General features: G+C 37.8%; 1 protein-coding gene across 2 annotated transcripts in view; it reads left to right on the top strand.

The window, feature by feature from the left end:
- Positions 1-15,518, top strand: part of ZNF483 (zinc finger protein 483) — a 29,315-nt gene extending 13,797 nt beyond the window's left edge. For both annotated transcript variants that reach the window (XM_055271506.2, XM_063636100.1), the window contains exons 6-7: positions 3,202-11,063; positions 11,374-15,518. In XM_055271506.2, coding sequence (XP_055127481.1) covers positions 3,202-4,715 — 1,514 coding nt within the window. In that variant the 3' untranslated portion in view covers positions 4,716-11,063; positions 11,374-15,518. The remainder of the gene's footprint in view (positions 1-3,201; positions 11,064-11,373) is intronic.
- Positions 15,519-16,014: the final 496 nt, after the last annotated feature.

Genomic DNA, 16,014 nt, shown 5'->3' with positions numbered 1-16,014 from the left:
TATCTTACATAAAAAAAAATGCCTCATGTTGATATACAGCTTGTTTTAAAAGTTATTTATGATACACCAGAGAAAAAAGTTTTTGACAGATACAGCAGAGTCAATGGCAATAATTAAAAAAAAAAAAAAAAAAACTCAGCCAGGTGTGGTGGCTCACCTATAATCCCAGCACTTTGGGAGGCCGAGGCAGGTGGATCACCTGAGGTCAGGAGTTTGAGACCAACCTGGCCAACATGGTAAAACCCTGTCTCTACTAAAAAATGCAAAAATTAGCCAGGCGTGGTAGTGGGCGCCAGCTGCTTGGGAGGCTGAAGCAGGAGAATGACATGAACCCAGGAGGCGGAGCTTGCAGTGAGCTGAGATTGCGCCACTGCACTCCAGCCTGGGCGACAGAGCAAAGTCTGTTAGGAAAATGGGCTAATTTGAATGGATCACGAACAAAACTTAAAATTTAAATAGCTTATCTTGTGAACATGAAAAAATGTTCAAACTCACTGGTTAACAATGCAGTGTACATGTAAAGCAGTAATACTATTTATTATGAATTACATTTGCAAAGATTTAAAGAATATTTGACCAGAGATAGTACTCAGGGGCTTCTGCTCCTCATGTGTCATGTAAAGCAGTATAACCTTTCTACCCTTTGGTTTAGTAATTCTGCTTTTATGACTCTTTTTTAGGAAGTGTTATTTGATAAAGTTTCAATAAGAGAATGAGGCTGGGTGCGGTGGCTCATGCCTGTAATCCCAGCACTTTGGGAGGCTGAGGCGGGTGGATCACCTGAGGTCAGGAATTGAAGACCAGCCTGACTGACATGGAGAAACCCCATCTCTACTAAAAATACAAAATTAGTTGGGCGTGGTGGTACATGCCTGTAATCCCGGCTACTCGGGAGGCTGAGGCAGGAGAATTGCTTGAACCTGGGAGGCAGAGATTGCGGTGAGCCAAGATCGCACATTGCATCCAGCCTGGGCAACAAGAGCAAAACTCTGTCTCAAAAAAAAAAAAGAGAATGAACAATTATATCTATATGATGATTATCATGTCACTAATTAAAATTATCTTTATGAAGAATTAATGAGTTGGGTGCAGTGGCTCATACCGGTAATCCCAGCACTTTGGGAGGCTGTGGTGGGAGAATCATTTGAGGCCAGGAGTTCGAGACCAGCCTGATCCGCACAGGGAGATCCCATCTCTACAGATAATTTTTAAAAATTAGCCAGGTGTGGTGGCACCTGCCTGTGGTTCCAGCTACTTGGAAGGCTGAGGTGGGAGGATTGCTTGAGCTGGGGAGATTGAGGCTGCAGTGAGCTGTGATCATGCCACTGCACTCCAGCCTAGGCCACAGAGTAAGACCCTGTCTCTAAAAAATTTAAAAAAAATTTTTTTTTTTTTTTTTTTTTTTTTTTTTTGAGACAGAGTCTTGCTCTGTCGCCCGGGCTGGAGTGCCGTGGCGCAATCTCGGCTCACTGCAAGCTCCGCCTCCCGGGTTCACGCCATTCTCCTGCCTCAGCCTCCGAGTAGCTGGGACTACAGGCGCCCGCCACCGCGCCCGGCTAATTTTTTTTTGTATTTTTTAGTAGAGACGGGGTTTCACCGTGGTGTCGATCTCCTGACCTCGTGATCCGCCCGCCTTGGCCTCCCAAAGTGCTGGGATTACAAGCGTGAGCCACCGCGCCTGGCCTAAAAAATTTTTAAAAAGAAAAATTAGCAGTAAAATGGGAAATAATCATAAAAGAGTAACAATACAAAGTGAAAAGAATAACAATACAAATTATGCAGTTTTTCTGTTTTAAACTATATAGAAACATTGAAGGAAATACACAGAATTGTGTATTAGCCATTAGTTAACTTCTAGGTAATATGACTTTGAGTAATTTTGTATTTTATAATTATCCGTTGAAAAAATAGTTTTGTAAAAGTGACAGTGTGACCTCGTGGTAAAAAGCCAGGATGTAGTTAATTAGTGAATTCAGAATTCTGAGAATAGCATAATCAGTGAGAGTATGGTATGGGAGAAAGCTCTGGAGATTGTTGGAATTGAACCCTAGGCCCTGTCGAATTTATGTTTTTGATAGTGAGGGTGCTGTGGGAATGCATTCTAGGTAGTAGGAAGTATGCAGGTCAGAAGAATAGTACGGGAACTGCAGCAGTGTAGGAGAGACTTAAAATGGATGCCTGATTAGTGTATCTATAAGGCTGATAGGGCCAGCTTGTGGTAATCTTTGAAAGTCTACATTGGTGGTGCTGCATGTCTGTGATGTGTTTAACGTTTTCAACAAAATTAGTGTTATTTGTCTGCTTTGGGGAGAGGTGATATGATACAAGGATCAAGAGCATGGGCTTTGGTTTCAGACTAAGTTGAAAATCTGGCTCTATCACATATTATACATGTGACCGTGGGCAGGCTACTTAATACTCTATGTTCCCAGTTGTCACATCCATAAAACCGAGATGGTAATAAAATCTACTCCATAGGGTTATTGTGAAGATTAAGTGCAGTGTATTGTACTTACTTGTATTACACCGTGCTTGGTGCGGGACCTGGCATTTGGTAAATATTCAACAAATGTTTGTGCTATCATTGTTGGAGAGAGAAAAGTTAGGATATAGGGACAATAGGTTTGAACTTTTTTTTTTTTTTTTTTTTTTGAGGTGGAGCCTTGCTCTGTTGCCTAGGCTGGAGTGCAATGCCACAATCTTGGCTCCCTGTAACTTCCACCTCCTGGGTTTAAGTGATTCTCCTGCCTCAGCCTCCCAAGTAGCTGGGACCACAGGCGCATGCCACCACACCCGGCTAATTTTTTGTATTTTTAGTAGAGATGGGGTTTCACCGTCTTAGCCAGGATGGTCTCGATCTCCTGACCTCATGATCTCCCTGCCTTGGCCTCCCAAAGTGCTGAGATTACAGGCATGAGCCACTGCACCCATCCTGAACCTCTTACAAAAATTCAAAATCAGGGTGAGAACTTGCATCTAACTATAAAGCACAAACTTCTCGTCTGTCTCAATATTTTTCTTAACCCATATGTTTACATTGTTTCCCTATATTGCCTTTTCCTTTTCTATTTTATGAAGCTCTTTTTGAGAACCATCAAAACTGTATTCCTTATAGTTATTAATGTGTTCCTATTTCTGACCCAAAATACAACAGCTTCCTTTCTTGCAAACAGGAAATACTCTATTTCTTATTTCTTTTAGATGAATCAGCTTTAGATAAAATAATACAAAGATGTCTCAGGGATGATGATCATGGCTTGATGGAAGAATTCCAGCAATATTGTGGCAGCTCAGAGAAGGATCACGGTAATCAGGGAAATTCAAAGGGAACAGTCACACAAAACAAAACTCTTGGGAGCAGCAATAGGGGTAAGAAATTTGACCCAGATAAAAGCCCCTTTGGACATAATTTCAAAGAAACTTCAGACTTAATTAAACATCTGAGAGGCTATTTGAGGAAGAAATCTCGGAGGTATAATGAAAGCAAGAAACCCTTCAGTTTTCATTCAGACCTTGTTCTGAACCGCAAGGAGAAAACCGCCGGAGAAAAGTCACGGAAATCTAATGACGGTGGGAAAGTCTTGAGTCACTCTTCAGCTCTTACTGAACATCAGAAACGTCAGAAGATTCATTTGGGGGATAGGTCCCAAAAATGCAGTAAGTGTGGGATAATCTTTATTAGAAGATCAACTCTTTCTAGGAGAAAAATCCCTATGTGTGAGAAATGTCGGAAAGATTCATGTCAAGAAGCAGCCTTAAAGAAAGATGAGGGAAATGAGACTGGAGAAAAAACTCATAAATGTAGTAAATGTGGAAAAGCCTTTGGCTATAGCGCCTCACTCACCAAACATCGGAGAATTCACACTGGAGAAAAACCCTATATGTGTAATGAATGTGGAAAAGCTTTTAGTGATAGTTCATCACTCACGCCACATCATAGAACTCATAGTGGAGAGAAACCCTTCAAATGTGATGATTGTGGGAAAGGTTTCACCCTAAGTGCTCACCTCATTAAACATCAGAGAATTCATACTGGAGAAAAACCTTATAAATGTAAAGACTGTGGGAGACCCTTCAGTGACAGTTCATCTCTTATTCAACACCAGCGAATTCATACTGGAGAAAAACCCTATACATGTAACAATTGTGGAAAATCCTTCAGTCATAGCTCATCCCTTTCCAAACATCAGAGAATTCATACTGGAGAGAAACCCTATAAATGTGGCGAATGTGGAAAAGCCTTTAGACAGAATTCATGCCTTACCCGGCATCAGAGAATTCACACTGGAGAAAAACCGTATTTGTGTAATGATTGCGGAATGACTTTTAGCCATTTTACGTCTGTGATTTATCATCAAAGACTTCATTCAGGAGAAAAACCCTACAAATGTAACCAGTGTGAGAAAGCCTTCCCAACCCATTCGCTGCTTAGTCGTCATCAGAGAATTCATACTGGTGTAAAACCTTATAAATGTAAAGAATGTGGGAAGTCCTTCAGTCAGAGTTCATCTCTTAATGAGCACCACCGAATTCATACAGGAGAGAAACCCTATGAGTGTAACTATTGTGGTGCAACCTTTAGTCGAAGCTCAATCCTTGTAGAACACCTAAAAATTCATACCGGAAGGAGAGAATATGAATGTAACGAATGTGAGAAGACATTTAAAAGTAATTCAGGCCTCATTAGACATCGGGGATTTCACTCTGCAGAGTAATCATGGAGCTACATTAAAGAGGGGGGAATTTAATTCAAATTGTCAGTTACTGAAACCCTGGGATGTAAACTTACAATATTGATCAGTAGCTGCAACTTTCATAAATTGGCAGTTAGGAAAAATATTCTTTTGCCCATTCATCCCTCTTCTTCTCAAGGATGGCAGCGGCTGGTAAACAGTAATTAGTTGGTAAAGTCACTGGAAAGGGAAGAATGCAAAATGATTCTGAGGCCAAACGAATTGGAAAAGCTCTTTTCTTCAGGGAATTTCCCTCTGATTTCTTCCACTACCGTGTAGTGTGATGGAAAGAGAACTTGACTGCAGTCAGAGAACTTGGATTCTGTCCCAGTTTGCCAACTAACTTGCTGGCAAGTTACACCCTGGACAAATCATCTGACCTTTCAGAATTTTTTTTTCATCACCAGCAGAATGAAGGGATGGGACTAACGATTTTTGCCTTTTTTGGTTTTTTAGTTTTTGTTTTTTTGGTATTCCTGATAATCTTTGAAGCTGTGGACATAAGTTTTATTTTTTTTATTTGTCATTACTTTCAAGTTTCTGTAGTAAAAAATACCACTATTCAGGATGCTGGACTTCTTTTCTTTTTTTTTTTTTCCATTTTTCTTTTTTGGGATGGAGTCTCACTATGTTGCCCAGAGTGGTCTTGAACTCCTGGGCTCAAGTGATCCTTCCATCTCAGTTTCCTGAGTAGCTGACATTACAGATACACTCCACCAAGCCTGCTTCCTAGGATGCTGGACTTCTAGCTTAGTGAGAATGCAGTATACTTTTTGAAAACTTCGTGCAGGAATCCCTCAAATGCTGTAATTAGGAATAGGTCAGTGAAGCTCAAACGACTTTTCCTTGAGGGAGTATTTTAATTGGACAAGGGAACTCTCTTTCTTTTGGCATTGGCCAAGGGGACTGAGAAACCAGAGAGCTTGCACCTGAGCCATCTCAGCCATGAGAGTAAGAGACCTAGGAAAATAGATGGGGGCTGGGGGTAAGGAAGTGTGCTGAAGACAGCTGTTCTGAATGGATTTTGGTTTGCAAAAATTCTACTTAAACAATTTTGCCTGTAGCAAGTACATTTTTTTGCAATTGGAGTGTAAACATTCTGTATGGCAACAGTTAAAAGCTGTTCTAACAATTTACTTGGGGTGTGTGTGTGTGTGTGTGTGTGTGTGTGTGTGTGTGTACGTTATTGCCGCTATCTAAAATTAGGGCATTTCATACTAAAAACAAAGCTTGTCTTAAAAAAATTATAAGGGCTAACGACACTAGGCTTATATTTCTGTAAAGCACTCAGCTGGTCCTGGGTAGCAGCTGCCACCTTTTGATGGGTAATTGACTTTCTGACTTAGCTAGTTCTCTCATGTATGTAACCTAACTTTCCCACTGTAGGAATGTTCTATTACAACCCCTACCATTTGGAGAATAGGTACCCTAAAATCTAAAGAGACCCCACTGATAGCAAGTAAAGTTCAGGGAATGAATGTAGAATTGATACAGAAAAAATTTTCAGTTAAGTTTTCTTTTGTGAAATTAGACCTCAGAGGAATGGAATATACGGGTATTGGTGGGTTATTCCTTATAAATTTCATTGATGGAGTCTGAATAATAATTTCCAACTGAAAAAGGAACTTAAGGCCCTGAATGAGTGAGGTTTTGGCTTCAGGTCATAGGGTTGTGGAGGAACCTCATGGACTCAACAGTGGTCTAGAAATAAGTTCCTAAAGTTGAAATTGTAGACAGCTCCTATAAAAAGAGCTAAACCAGAAAACTCTTGGTTTATGGAAGTAAAGCAATCCTTAATGCTGATCTTAGACTCAGGAACATTTACTGTGACTAACGTATGTAGGTGTGAAATGCTACCTCTGGGAGAAGGTTTTTGGTGCCTCCCCAACCCCAAGCCTGCAGTTTAAATATTGCCGTGTGATAAATTGGTCTGCATAGTTACTGCTGAGCAGACCAACCAATCACATTCTAGCCATGAAAGGAATGTTTATTATGAGAATCATTCATAATGGTTTTAAGTTTTTTTCTGAAAAGACAAACAACTTGGTTTAAGTTTTGTTTTCTGAAAAATATAATTTATAGAAAGATTTGAAGAAATACGTAAAAGTCTTCAGAAGAGGCTTGTTCCAGGATGATTAGTCTTAGACTTCCGAACATTCATAACAATGTTTTATCCCAGTATCCATTGGGAATCGAGTATAAACTTTTTTTTAAAGGAATTTATTGAGGTACAAATTACATATCATTAAAACCATTTCAAGTGTACAATTCAGTGAGTTTTAGTAAATATGCTGAGTTGTGCAACCATTACCATAATCCATTTTTTTATAACATCATCCCAGTAAGATACCTTATTCCAGTTTACAGTTAATCTCCCCTCCAATGTCTAATCCCAGGCACCCACTACTCAGTCTACTTTGTGTCTCTAGAGTTGTCTTTTTCTGTACATTTTATGTTTATATGTGATCTTTCTGTGTTTTTTTCATTAATGTGTTTTAAGTTCATCCATGTTGTAACATACTAGTACTTTATTCCTTTTTATCATAAATAATATTACATTATGTGGATCCCTTGTGCATTCACTAGTTGAAGAACATTTGAGGTTTTTCCAGTTTTTGCCTGTTAGAAATAATGCCGCTTTGAACATTGGTATGCAAGTGTTTTGAACATTAGTGTCCAAGTCTTTGTGTGGACATGTTTTCATTTTTCTGAGGCAGGTGCCTGAGGGGAGTTGCTAGGTCATACAGTAAATTTTTGTTTAACTTTGTTAGGAAACTGCCAAATTGTTTTTGAAAGTGACCGCATTATTTTACATTCAGACTAGTAATGTGCGAGGGTTCCCATTTCTCTGCAGTCTTGCCAGTCATTGTTGTGTGTTTTTTAAAAATTATACCCATCCTAGTGTTTGAAATGATATTCCTTTGTGGTTTTAACTTTGATTTTCCTGATGGTGAATAATGTCAAAGCATCTTTTATGTGCTCTTCAGCCATTCATGTATCTTAGTGAAATGTTTATTCAGATTTTTTGTCCATTTAAAAATGGAGTTGCTGATATTGTGTTCTAGTCCTTTTTATTCTGGATATAAGTCCTTTATCCAATATGAACTTTCTAAATACCATGTACTAGCTACAGAGGGCAGCCTCAAACTCTGTTGGATAATATTTATCAAAGTCTTGATTCCAGTAGCTAAGTCTGTATAATTGCCTGCAGCACATTCAGTCTGGCCCATCACCCAAATATTTAAATTCACTCTTGGATTAAGTCAGATTATCAAAAGGCTTTAAACGTCTTTTGATTTCATTATAGGATTGCTTTTATTAAGAGCACTGTGACACATTTTACTTTAAAATGAAGTCCTTGCTTTAAATAATGTTTCCTCTTAATGAGCTTGTATAAATTTTTTTCATGTCACAGGACAAGGCAAGGTTTTGGTCAATAAAGTCACTTTATTTATTTTAGAATTATTTTTTAATATAGTAAAACATATATAGCATAAAATTAACCATGTAAATACTTTTTGGTTATACAACTCAGTAGCATTTAGATAGATTGACATTTTGTGCAGTCATCACCACTATCCATCTCCAGAACTTTTTCATCATCCCAAACTAAAACTCTGTACTCCTTAAACAATAACTCCCCATTTTCTCCTCCTCAGGCTCCTGGTAACCACTGTTCTACTTCCTGTCTGTACAGATTTGACTGTTCTAATTACTTGGTATGAATGGAATCATACGATATTTGCCCTTTTGTGTGTGGCTTATTCCACTTAGCATTATGTTTTCAAGGTTCTGCTGTGTTGTAGCACATATCAGAATTTAATTCCTTTTTAAGGCTGAATAATACTCCATTTTACTTGTATACCACATTTTGTTTATCCTTTTATCTGCCAATGGACATTTAATTTGTTTCACCATTTTGGCTATCAAGAATAACATTGCTATAATCAGTGGTGCTTTCTGTTCTTTTAAGTATACACCTAGAAATGGAATTGCTAGATCTTATGATGATTCTATATTTAACTTCTTGAGGAAGTGCAACTACACTATTTTAAATTCCCACCAGCTATGTACAAGGGTTTCAATATCCCCACCCTTGCTAACACTTATTTTCTTTTTTATAATAGACATCCTAATGGGTATGAAGTGGCATCTTATTCTAGTTTTGTTTTGCATTTCCCTAGTGATTAGTGATGTTAACTGTCTTTTTATGTGCTTATTGACCATTTGTATCTCTTCTTTGGAGAAATGTTTATTGAAGTCCTTTGCCCATTTTTTAATTGGTTTTGTTGCCGTTGTTGTTTAGGTGTAGAAGTTCTTTATATATCCAGAATATATAAAGAACTTTTCAGATAAATGATTTGCAAATACTTTCTTCCATTCTGTGTGGGTTGCCTTTTCATTCTGTTCCTAATGCCCTTTGAAAAAAGGTTTTAATTTTGGTGAAGTTCAATTTTTCTGTTTTTTCTTTTGTTCCCTGTGCTTTTCTGGTCATACCCAAGAAACCATGGCCAAATCCAATGTCATGAAGCTTTTCTCCTGTTCTAGGAGTTTTATAGTTTCAGGTCTTATGTTTAAGTCTTTTAGCCATTTTGATTTTTATGTATGGTAAAGGGTCCATCTTCATTTTTTTGCATGTGAATATCCAGTTTTCCCAGCCCCATCTGTTGAAGAGACTATCCTTTCCACGTCATGTATTCTTTGCACTCTTGTCAAAGGTCATTTGACCATATACATGCATGTTTATTTCTGGCTGTCTGGTCTGTTCCTTTGGTCTATATGTTTGTCTTTATGCCAGTACCATGCTATTTTGATTACTCCAGTAATGTTTTGTAATCAGGATTACACTATGTTTCCTGTAGTATGTTTTTGAAATGAGGAAGTGTGAGGCCTCCAGCTTTGTTCTTTCCCAAATTGTTTTGGCTATTCGGGGGTCCTTAAGATTTCAAATGAATTTTAAGATGATTTGTTTGTTTTTGTGGAAAATGGCATGGAGATTGGGCTTGCATTGAATTTGTAGATCGCTTTGGGTAATGTGGACATATTAACAATATCAAACATTGCAGTCTGTGAACCCAAGGTGTCTTTCCATGTATTTGTGCCATCTTTAATTTTTTCAGCAATGTGTTATAGTTGTCATTGTACAAGCCTTTTGCCTCCTTGGTCAAGTTTATTCTTGAGTATTTTATTGTTTTTAATGCTGTTGTAAATGAGTCTTTGTTAGTGAAGCATAACTGAGTTTTGAGTGTTGATTTTGTATCTTGCAACTTTGCTGAATTTGTTTATTAATCATAATAGTTTCTTGTGAAATTTTTGGGATTTTTAAATATGAAATTATGGCATCTGCAAATAGATAATTTTTCCTTCTTCCTAATTTGGGTGGCTTTAACTTGCCAATTGCCCTGGCTAGGACTTCCAGTACTGTGTTGAATAGAAGTAGCAAGAGCAGGCATCTGTGCCTTTTCCTGAAATGCTTTCAATTTTATATCATTCCATATGATGTTAGCTGTGGTCTTTTCATATTTGACCTTTATTATGTTAAGGTAATTTCCTTTTATTGATAAATTCTTGTTTGAAGGACAGTTTTGCTGAATATAGAATTCTCAGTTGACAGTTTTTTTTTTTTCTTTCTGCATTAAGAGTATAACAACGCCACAGCCTTCTGGCTTCCAAGGTTTTTGATGAGCAATCAACAGTCTTACTGAGCATCCCTTTTATGTGATGATTTGCTTCTGTCTTGATACTTTTGAGATTCTCCTTTTGCCTTTGGATTTCAACAGCTTGATTATATCTTGTCTTGGTGTCTCTGTGGGGTGAGGGTAGGAGTCAATTGCAGTGCTTGTTGCCATAGTTCAGAACCTGCACCACAAAGACCTTTCCAGTTCTGTAGAGTGGTTTATTGCTTTATTATCAGTGCAATAGAGAGTCACTGGAGGTTCTCTGTGTGTGTGAGTGTATAAATAAAGATTTAATTTTGTTTTGCTCTTTTGTTTTCCCCTCAGAATAGTTTATCAGATAAGGAATTTCTTGATCACTGGGGAGAAATAATCTTACGATTCTGAAAACACACTGTCAAAATGCTTTTCATAAAATGTAGCACATTTTAGGGTTTCTCCCTTGTGTGGAAATGTTAGTGTCCATAAAGGTCTGAACTTCTCTCAATCCAGAACACATGTGAGGTTCCTCTGCTGAATGAATCTTTTGGTGCTCAGTAAGTTGTGATTTCCAAGCAAGTGTTTTTCACCCTGAGAAATTGGTGAGATATCTCTCTCTCAGAGTCTTTTTTATGAAGTCCGATGTTGAGAGGTTCTTCCGGGTTGGAGTTCTCAGGTCTCTCTTTTTTTTTTTTTTTTTTTTTTTTTGAGACAGAGTCTCGCTCTGTCGCCCAGGCTGGAGTGCAGTGGCGCAGTCTCGGCTCACTGCAAGCTCCGCCTCCCGGGTTCACGCCATTCTCCTGCCTCAGCCTCTCCGAGTAGCTGGGACTACAGGCGCCCGCCACCACGCCCGGCTAATTTTTTGTATTTTTAGTAGAGACAGGGTTTCACCGCGGTCTCAATCTCCTGACCTCGTGATCCGCCTGCCTTGGCCTCCCAAAGTGCTGGGATTACAAGCGTGAGCCACCGCGCCCGGCAGTTCTCAGGTCTCTCTACCTTGTAGATTATCAGAGTGGGTCGATAATCTACAAGCTTTGCTAAACCTACCTGTAACTCTTCTGGAGTGGCAGTGGTGGTGGTGGTGGTGGCAGCGGCAGGGTTCCTCACTGATTTTCTAAATGTTTGGAGTCCTTTTGTAAAGTAGACCCTTGCCTTCTAAGGTAATGGTGAATGATGCATATTCCCCTCATTTTTCTGCTTTGAAGCTTCAGTCTTCATTTTCTCTTTTGATCTGTCAACACAATCAGAACATTTAGCTCTTTGAGCATCTTTAAGGCAGTGGCTTTAAAGTCTTTCTAGCGAGTCAATGTTTGGTCTTCCTCATGTCCATTTTTTGTTGGTTTATTTTGTGCCTTTGAATGGTCCATACTTGTTTCTTTGTGTGCATTGTGATTGTTTTTGTTGACAACTAGACATTTGAATTTTATAATGTGGCAGCTCTGGAAATCAGATTATTCCTTTTCCCCCAGGGTTTATTTTTTTGTTGTTGTTTTTTGTGTTGTGTGTTTTTTGTTTTCGTTTTTGTTTTACTGTCATAGGCTGTCTCTGTGCTAGGGATCAGCCTGTGTTAAATGCCAAAAGTTGTCTCAATTCTTTTCAGAGCCTGCGTTTCTCCCTGGGCAGGGGCAATGGCTTTCTGAATTCTCCTAGATACACAGTTTTTTGAATGTCCAGAAAAACAGATGTCATCCCTTTTTTCTCCTGGAAGCCACTTTAGCCAGTTGGGTGTTGGGAGAATGGTAGCTTGCTTCTGTGTCTGCTCTTTCTCTGTGATGAGAAGTAGATATTTGCGATCAGAACCCTGATACTTGGAGGAAGTGGCTTTTATTGTCCACCCTGGCTGCAGCAAGCTGACCCAGAAATGTGGGGTTGTGTCTCCACAGCTGCCTCCCATGGAGTGGGTGGGGACGGGTAGCTGCTACTTCAGTGAAGGCTGAAATCCACCAATGTTAACTGCAATTTACCAGTCAGGATTTCCCCTAGAAGCTACAAGCGTTCAGATGGTCTCATGTGCTCCCAAAATAATCACTTTAGGAAATTTCTGCCAGTGTAATTATTATTTAGGTGGAGAGGTGGATTCCTGGGCCACTCTCTCCATGTCTTTGATTTTTCCTACTTTCTTGAAGATTTCTTCAACTTTATCTTCCAGCTCTACTATTAAATGTTGTGAATGTTTTATCTCTGCTGTCATATTTTTATTTCCAAGTGCATTATCTGATTCTTTGTTCCTTTTTTCTAATTGGTTTTGTTTCATAGGTGAAATATTTTTTCTCTGAGCATATTAATTATAGTGTCTTTCTGTGTTACTCTGCTCCCTGCATTATCTCTGTTTCCTTTGAGTTGTTTTTACCTGTTTTCTGTCTCTCACACTGGAGGCTTTCCTGAAGCCTCTGGTGATCTTTGACTATTTATATTTAAGAGCAGAGCTCTAAAAAGCTGATTGGAAGGTGTTTTAGGTACTTCAGCACCATCCAGCAGTGATACAATGTGAGCCACATACATAATTTCAAATTTTCTAGTAGCCACTTTTAGAAAATAAAACAGGTAAAATTAAAAATGTATTTTACTTCACCCAGTATATCCATAATATTATTTCATCATGTAATCAATGTAAAAAATTACCGAGACATTTTGTTTTTTGCACTATTTTTGAAATCTGGTATATAATGTGTTACAGCATGTCTTAATCTACACACAAAATTTTCATTTGTAAAACATAACTCACCTTTAGATTTATAAAATGTAGAGTTGATAAGTAGATTCACGTAGTTCTTCCAAACATACTTCATTGTTGTTCTAAATAGACTTAATTTTCCAATAACTGAATCAAGTATTCAATTTTTTTTTTTTTTGAGATGGAGTCTCACTCTTGTTGCCCAGGCTGGAGTACAGTGGCACGATCTCAGCCCACTGCAACCTCCGCCTCCTGGGTTCCAGCGATTCTCCTGCCTCAGCCTCCCCAGTAGCTGAGATTACTGGTGCACGCTGCCACGCCTGGCTAGTTATTTTAGTAGAGGCGGGGTTTCACCGTGTTGCCCAGGCTTTTCTCCAACTCCTAAGCTCAGGCCATCTGCCTGTCTTGGCCTCCCAAAGTGCCAGGATTACAGGTGTGAACCGCCCCACGCAACCCCAATTTTTTTTGATATTTGCATCCACATTAACAAAACTTTTATTAGCAAAATTCATTTAATATCTAGGCAAAAGTATGTCACATTCAAAACTATTTTTAAGTACATTCAGTAACTCATATCAATTCAGTTTATTTGATGAAGCATTGCATAAATGGAAACAAAACAGTTTATCAGTACAACATATTCTTCAGGTTTTGCTTATTTTTTGCAGCCATTTATTACATTTAAATTTTCTGCATATTGACTCATTTGAAAAATATGTGAGTTATTCTGTTTTATTTGTATTATGAAATGTTTCTATTGTAAATAAATTCTTTTACCTGTCTAGCCAGGTCACAAGTTTTTCCCATTTTAGGAGCTTCAAATTTAGCTTGTTCATATGCAGCGTGATATTAGGGAGAAAATGTGAATCACAGTGCTACTTTTTGTCTTTGAATATTTGGTAAGCATTTCTTTTGTTTCAAGGAAATCTTGAATTGGATTTTCTGGTACAGGAAATCCTTATAAAATTCTTTTGTAAGTCATCCAAATAACACTGGTAAAGAAACAAGATCGTTAGATACATTATCTTTTTTTTCAGAAGTTTCATAAACTGTCAACATTCTGTAGCTTTTGTGCATATGTACTGAAGAATTATAACACACGTATCCATGACTCGTTTCTTGGAGTCTGCTTCAGAAAATTGAACACAAATATTTTCAATATGTATCATGCAATAGAATAAAGCAATGAGGGAAAAGTTATCCTCTTGCTTTAAAATTCCAACACGGATGGTCTTTTGACTTAGCTGGAGTTCCATCCTTGTGATAGAAACGAACTTTTCTGTCTCTAACTGAAATTCTTTGACAGATGGAAGATTGTCAAAAATATCTGCCATGAGTTTGAGCCTTTAGGCAATGAATTCACATTTCATTGCCTTTACATGAATCGACATTGTAAATTTGGAGGTTCTTTGAGACAGAATATACCCAGAGTTTTCTTTGGGCAGTGTCTTACATCAAACAGTTTATCTAAGGCTTAAGAAAAATACTTGAAATTTTTCAAATTTTGAATTAATTGGTCTTTATTATTAAAATATAAATATTCTACTAGCAAAAATATATTTTGTTCATGTATATCCAAGAGCAAAATTGTTTAATGGTTTCGTTGACGTTTTCAATTTTCGTGAATGTCTTTTAAGGTCTTTTCCTCATAATTTTCTAAATACGATAAAGTGATAATTTCTTCATCTCTCCATCTAAGGTTCTTTGTATATGCATGTATAAGAAGCTATTTTATAGCTTGCCAGGTTTACAAACTCAGACCCTTTTAAAACTGTTTAAATTGTTTCATTAGAAATTTAACTTGCAGTTCATGAGTAATTTTGTGTATTCTTTTTTGACTTACACTCATAAATGGTTGCTAAAAATTACGTCTTAAATATTGTCTTAAGTATTATCTACTATATATCTTTAACACTTTTGAATACAACACAGCTTTTCCATTTTGCTCTGCTGCAGTAAATTGCAATTGCCATTCATCAAATGTGCACTATACTGTCTTCTAGTCTTCTTTCTTGACTATGCCAGTTGTAGTACCAGCTTCTGTATCTGCACTGAATTCTGCCTCAGTAATATGCCTTTGTTTAAAATTTAAATATTTTTTCATATTTTTTTAACCTAGAAAATAATTATAATGAAAATATTAAGTATCTCATTTTAGGATTCTGATTTACATAGGTATCACTGTAACTTGTGCTGTTTGCATAGGTATACTCTATCTTGTGCTATCTGCATAAAATATCCAAGTAAACACATTGTGATTTTACATCCGTGCATAGAAAAAAATCATCTGAACTCAGTCAATCTGTTGATACTGACTAGATTGGTGACGTGTTTACGTGTAACACTAGTGATAATGCACGTTCCTGTACAAGCATTATAATACAACAGTGTCCTATGCAATGCAGTGGTTAAAGTGAATTTTAGCTCTATCAAAATAAAGATACGTTTAGTGGAAAAGTATTTGACTCTGCTTCTGTTTTTAAAATTGTGAAATGTGGCACTGTGTGCATTTCCATTTCTCATTAGCCTCAAGTGACTACCATATTAAGTTGCTGTACGCAATCCTAGCCACAGAGAACCCAACAAATTGGAGTAGCTTAACTGAAAGTTTATTCCCCAGGGGTCTTTCCAGCATTTTGTTGCTTTCCCATATTTTGTAGCCGTGCTGTGTGGAGCACATGACTTCCAACGTCCCAGAGGCAGGGAAAGGAAGAACTGGAGCATTGTGCAGTGTTTTTAAGCACTAGCCTAGAAACAGCTGAGAACCACGGGTTTCAAACTAGGTGCCAAAGTTTCCCATTCCACTGTAGAGATCTCACACGGGCTTCCCAGGATATTTTAAAATCTTGAGATTATCACAACTACTATTGACATCACAAACTACTACTATTATGTTACTGGAACTAACTACTTAGTAAATGGAATCGGTAGTTAATGGGTTTTTTGTTTGTTT

This window comes from Symphalangus syndactylus, chromosome 3 (assembly GCF_028878055.3).
Source record: "Symphalangus syndactylus isolate Jambi chromosome 3, NHGRI_mSymSyn1-v2.1_pri, whole genome shotgun sequence".
Classification (NCBI taxonomy): domain Eukaryota; kingdom Metazoa; phylum Chordata; class Mammalia; order Primates; family Hylobatidae; genus Symphalangus; species Symphalangus syndactylus.
This window is presented reverse-complemented; position numbering and strand designations above follow the sequence as displayed.